The 5,603-nt window shown below is 51.7% G+C and overlaps 1 protein-coding gene across 1 annotated transcript; it reads right to left on the bottom strand.

The window, feature by feature from the left end:
* Positions 1-935: 935 nt before the first annotated feature.
* LOC103625941 (probable receptor protein kinase TMK1) lies at positions 936-4,782 on the bottom strand. Its single transcript, NM_001346014.1, has 2 exons — positions 2,374-4,782; positions 936-1,717 (listed from the first exon to the last, which is right to left on the bottom strand). The coding sequence occupies exons 1-2, from the start codon at positions 4,718-4,720 to the stop codon at positions 1,188-1,190; spliced, it is 2,877 nt and encodes a 958-aa protein (NP_001332943.1). The 5' UTR covers positions 4,721-4,782; the 3' UTR covers positions 936-1,187.
* Positions 4,783-5,603: the final 821 nt, after the last annotated feature.

Here is a 5,603-nt window from a genome sequence, read left to right as displayed (position 1 = left end):
AGGCACAAAAGTTAGGCAAAGTGTGGCAAGTTAGCCATCAAACCAAACAGGCCCTAAGTATAGTATAGATAAATGATTAAATAAATCATAACAAAATAAAAACGATAACTCATGATTTTTTAAAATAAGACGAGTAGTTAAAGTTTTGTAAGAGGACAACTGCTATGTAAGCATCAATGCGCCCGCGCGCGCACACAAATACGGAAATCTAACGACCGCTCCACCGGGAAAACGACTGTTCCCACATCGCCAGCGCAGGCAGCGCTTGCATTGCATTGCATGGTCCCCGGCCACGGGCGTCGAGGCCAGCCGAATCTGGCTCGGCGCTTTCCCACGCGACAGAGTCCACTGTCGGATCACATATATACCACCCAGACCCAGTTACGTGCGCGTGTGCATCTTCTGAAACAAAGAACTTTGCTGCTGCGTATTGCCACCCTGGTGGGTTTGAGATGGACACAATTTGGAAGAAGCTCTACTCTGAAGATAAGGCTCTGTAGTTACGCCAGGCACAGCAAACACCACCGCACACGACTGGATTGCGCCGCCACAAAAAATACGAGTAGAAAAAGAGTATCCGGCAGCACGAGTGCGTAATCCAAAGGAATAGGGCCATGCACTGGAGTCACGATCAGACAACTGGATCGCAAATTCCAGCCTCGTTGTCACCAGATACACACACACGGGTCACATCGTTTTTCCGCCCCGTTGTATTGCCTCCGTTTCAGGCGGGCAGCGGCCAGCGGATAAGAGACCAGATCATGACAAATAGTTGAGTTCTCACAGTAGATGACAGTAAGTACAGCGAGTGAAATGATCATAGCTTAGGCGTTGGAAAAGCTTCAGGCCAGGGCCATACTTCTTTTTGACGAACACAGGGTCACCTTCCTTTGCAAATTGTCAGTACCCGATACAACCATACAGCTCTAGCATTCTTCTACTTTAATCTTAGCAAACGACATAGACCAGTTAGCAAAGTCTTCGAACTTCCAGGCAATTTTCGGGACAAGATCACAGCATACACGACCAAAGAGCAGCTACACGGCAGTACAGAGACGAATAAAGAGACATGGAAAGATTGGTGGCGGGGGTGAAGAGACTAAAAGAATGAACAAGGATCGCCCGAGCTTCCATTTCAACGGAAACATAAGGTTTTTGCACACCCTTACTAGCAGCGCTAAATGTCTTTATCTTCCGTCGGCAGAGGTGAACGAGTCCGCGAACCCAGGAGGCCTCGTAGGGATGCTGGTCTGAGTGTTATCCAGGCTCGCAACAAACGACGAGGTCGCACCGTCAAAGTGGCTGCTGTCCTCGAACGCCTGCCATCTCTTCAGAGCCTGAGGCAGGGACATGTTAAGGTCGATACCGTAGCTGTCATCCGAGTCCGGATCGGCTGGTTTCCAAACTTCCGAAAGGGTAGAGAGCACATTGACAGCATGGCCCATGTCAGGCCTCTGGTGCGCTTCCCTAGCGCAGCAGTGGCCAGCAAGCTCTGAGACGGTACTAACACTAGCGTAGGTTTCCTCGTCGAGGTCAATGACAGGGTCGATTGCTTTGCGGAATGTTTCCTTGTTGAGCTGCGTCCTCCGGAACCATGTAACTAAATGCATGCTATCCTCGGGCTGAGTCTCATCAAGTGCCTTGCGTCCTGTAATCAGTTCCATCAAGATGACACCAAAGCTGAAGACATCAGCTTTTGTGGTCACTCGTCCAGTGACTGCATATAAAAAAAAAAAGTTCATTTTTTTTGTTAGACAGATGTTGCGAGTAGCAAACTGAAATACATCAAAAGGCTTTTCAAAAAAGGAGCATGGAAAAAATTATAAATTAGGACAATAGAGGAAAGATGATATAGATAACAATTTAGGTTACTTTGTTTCCTAACAGGAAGATGAAGGGCAAAACGCTCGTTACCAAAACTTAAAAGATCTTTTCAGGTATCACATTTGGAATTCCAAATTTCTTAGTGAGCACCTAAAGTATCTCTTATGGAAGGTTCCAGCCAGAAGTAAGTCACAAGTCACAACCAAGGGCAATGCCAATGCCCAAGTATAATAAGGGTGTGCACATGCATCAGGCAAAATACATTAGTAATAATTAGCTGATTCTACCATATAATACATCATTCACAACTAAAGAGTCATTTTAGAGGAAAGATGGTAATATGCAAGTATTCATGATGCTGTTATGTATATGCCACAGCTCAAATGTATTTTGCTTGGTCGTTGAAATGAATAGTCATTTCAGAGGAAACCTATTAATAATAAACCATTAAATGATATTATTACAGGTAGCTGTAGGTTAGATGTAATGTGCTTATCAATTGAACTGAACACACAGCATACTTGGTATGAAGAAATATAGGATGATCACCTGCATACTCTGGTGCAAGGTACCCAAAAGTGCCAGCAAGTCTTGTCTCTACGGAGACACACTTCCCATCAGCTGGTGCAAGCCGGACCAATCCAAAGTCCGCCACCTTGGCCTTCATGTCATCACCAAGAAGTATGTTTGATGGCTTCAAGTCTCTGTGGATAAAGGTCTGCTGGGCAAGGCTGTGAAGGTACTCGACGCCTCTTGCAACATCAAGTGCAATGCTAAGTCGTTTTTTCCATTCCAATGGTCGCAAATTTTTCTCAGACCACTCAAACAGGTGTTGGCTCAGTGCCCCCTGTGGCATGTACTCATACACTAGAATCCTCTCATTGCCATCAAGGCAGTAGCCCAGCAGTGAAACAAGATTGCGGTGTCGGACCTTGGTCAAAACAGCAATCTCTGATTTAAACTCATTTAGCCCCTTGTTACCCATAACACCAGCCTCCATCCGCTTTACAGCAATTTTCGTGCCGTCATGAAGCTCGCCCTTGTAAACAGTGCCAAACCCTCCTCGACCAAGGATGTTCTCCTCACTGAAGTTGTTGGTCACATTGCGGAGAACTTGGATTGAAATGACCATATTTCCACTTTCAACAACATGGATGTCGCGTGGACCATTGCTCGCTTGGCTATATGTCTCGCTTGCGCGAGCACCATCGTTAGCATTTCCCCCTGCAACTGTGATTTTAACCATGTCATCTGAACCTGAGTGTCGCGGATGGATAACCATGGCATGTGGACTCTGCACCCTTCCGAAAGGCTTCTGTTTCCTCTTGTAACAATAGAATCCCAATGCAGCAACAAGGCCTAGTCCAACGACTGTACCAGCCACTGAGCCTACAATGACTCCAACAGAAGATGGAGAGGAACCCCCATTGTTACCAATGCTTCCGCTGCTGCCTCCCCCCGATAGACTGTCGTTGCTACCACCTGATCCTGCTGTTGGTGCAGGAGCATCCTTGCCTATGTTAGGGTTACCAGCAGTTTTCACCACTGCACTCTTGGAAGCAAATGTAGGAAGTTTCCCATATAGATTGTTGTTTGACAAATCAACCTCTGTCAGCGAAGGCAACGCGGCAACCTCCTCAGGCACAGTACCAGTGATGTTATTGTTAGCAAGATTTAGCACCTTAAGTGAGCTAATCTTCCCGATGGACGGTGAGATACTACCACTGAGACCCTTATTGGTGAAAATTAGCTCAGTAATGTTACCTTGTATGCAACTAACGCCCGGAAACACACACGGATCATTCCCCTTCCAATCCGTAGCAAGTGCCTTCGGGTACATGAACCCAGCAGCAACCTCAAGCAGCAGGCTCACACGGGGATCGCACGGCTTCCCGGCTTCCTGCACACAAAACCGCTCTGAATCTGCTTTGATGTCAGCATGAAGTTGATTAGGAATCTGAGGCATCGGCCCCTGCAGCAAATTATTCGTCAGAGTCACGTTCTTCAGGGCCTTCAACTTGAAAAGACTCTCAGGCACCGGCCCTGTGAGCTCGTTGTCGCGAAGTTGCAAATCCCATAGATTATCAAACCTAGAGAAGTCCGGCATGGGCCCAGTGAAGTCGTTAGAATGCAGCCACAGTTGCTCCAGAGACGTCATGTTGCTGACAAAGCTAATCGACCCATTGAGGTGCGCGCCATTGAGCCAGAGCTGCACCAGCGGCGCGCCGGCCAGCGACGCCGGTACGGGTCCTGACAGCTGGTTTAAGGACAGCGACAGCCGCTGGAGCGCCGGCATCTCACCCAAGAAGTCGGGGAGCGTGCCAGAGACGTTGGCGCTGACGGCGGAGAAGTTGGCGAGGGAGGCGCATGCGGCGAGGTCGGTGGGGAGCGACCACGACGCGAACGGGTTGTAGTCGATAGCGACGGCGGTGAGCCCGGTGAGGCCTTTGAAGAAGTCGGAGGGGATGGAGGCGAAACTGCTGTTGTGGGCTAGTAAAACCTGAAGCGAGGAGAGACCCGGGAGCGAGGGCAGCGGGCCGGAGAGCTTGTTGTCGAAAACCTCGAGGCGGGTGAGCTCGGTGAGGTCGCCCACCTCCGGGGGCAGGGTCCCCGTCAGGCCTCGCGCCCCGACCTGGATCGCCGTGACGCGACCCGACGAGTCGCAGGACACCCCGTCCCACCGCTTCGGCGAGCAGGGGTCGCCCGCGACGTCCCATCCCAGCGTCTTGTCCGCGCCAAGCGCCTTCGCCACAGCCCGCATCGCCGCCACGTCCAACGGCGACGTCTCCGCCGTCGCACCGGCCGCCAGCGCCACCAGAGCCAGGACCAAGATCCCGCACCACCGAGAGGCGGTGCCCTCGCGCCGCCGCCGCCACCGCGCGGTGGGAAACGGCATTGCGTCAGAGAGACAGGCTTGGGGGAGAGATAAGAAGAAAGAGAAACTGGAGTAAATTTTGGGAGGTGAGAGTTATGGAGAGAGAGAGGGGGGAGGGCTAGTACAGCCGTATAGGGCACATGGGCAGGGAAAGAGGGCCGGTGGCACTGTGCCACATGCGTGGGACCCGTCCGCCGAGCGTGTGGAGGCTGGAGCGCCCTGCGCCGAGCTAGTGCTGCACCCTCCCCGGAGTGAGAATGACCGGACTGCCCCCTCGCGGTCCCGCCCGTTTGAACACCCAGAGTCTCGCGCAGCGGCGAGGGCACGAGAAGCCGTGGCGGGGAAGACGACGCCAGCTCACGCCCGCCGACGCGTGGGGACCACGCGGCGGTGGCTGTAAAGCGCCGCGACCCCTGCACCAAAAGGCAGGGGGATTTGCGTCCGCGCTGGAGCAGAGCTGGACGGCCCGTCCGGGCCCCAGACACGAGACGGAGGTGTATAGGGCCATGGACTGCGGCAGTTGGACTATGGACTGCCGCTGAAGCGGGAAAGGGAGAACGAAAAAGAAAAGGCAAAGGGAATCCAAGACGGCTTCTCCCTCCGGGCACCGTCCCTCGTATGTGGGGTGTGGGGCCGCGAGAGTGCCGTATCGAATCGCCGCTGGTTTCGGAGCGGGCCCGGTGTGTCAGTAGCGTGGTACGGATGGGTAATCACGGCCGCGTTGGCCGGCGTGCCGTCAGAACTCCTTCGGATTGCAGGATTGATAAAAACCCAGGAATAAATAAATTGTAGAAATAGGCATACAGGAATTTAAAACACAGAAAAACGTATAGAGCGTTTATATGTAATATAGCAACAACATGGAAATTAAAGTAGAGAAATATACATAAAGCACAATTTGCAA

This window comes from Zea mays, chromosome 5, assembly GCF_902167145.1.
Source record: "Zea mays cultivar B73 chromosome 5, Zm-B73-REFERENCE-NAM-5.0, whole genome shotgun sequence".
Classification (NCBI taxonomy): Eukaryota; Viridiplantae; Streptophyta; class Magnoliopsida; order Poales; family Poaceae; genus Zea; species Zea mays.
This window is presented reverse-complemented; position numbering and strand designations above follow the sequence as displayed.

Excerpts from the sequence above, each read along its gene's own strand:
- LOC103625941 (NM_001346014.1), bottom strand. The coding sequence starts at position 4,720 with ATGCCGTTTCCCACCGCGCGGTGGCGGCGGCGGCGCGAGGGCACCGCC. Across the intron at positions 1,718-2,373 it reads CCTTGCACCAGAGTATGCAG|TCACTGGACGAGTGACCACA; the intron begins GTGATCATCCTA and ends TTTTATATGCAG.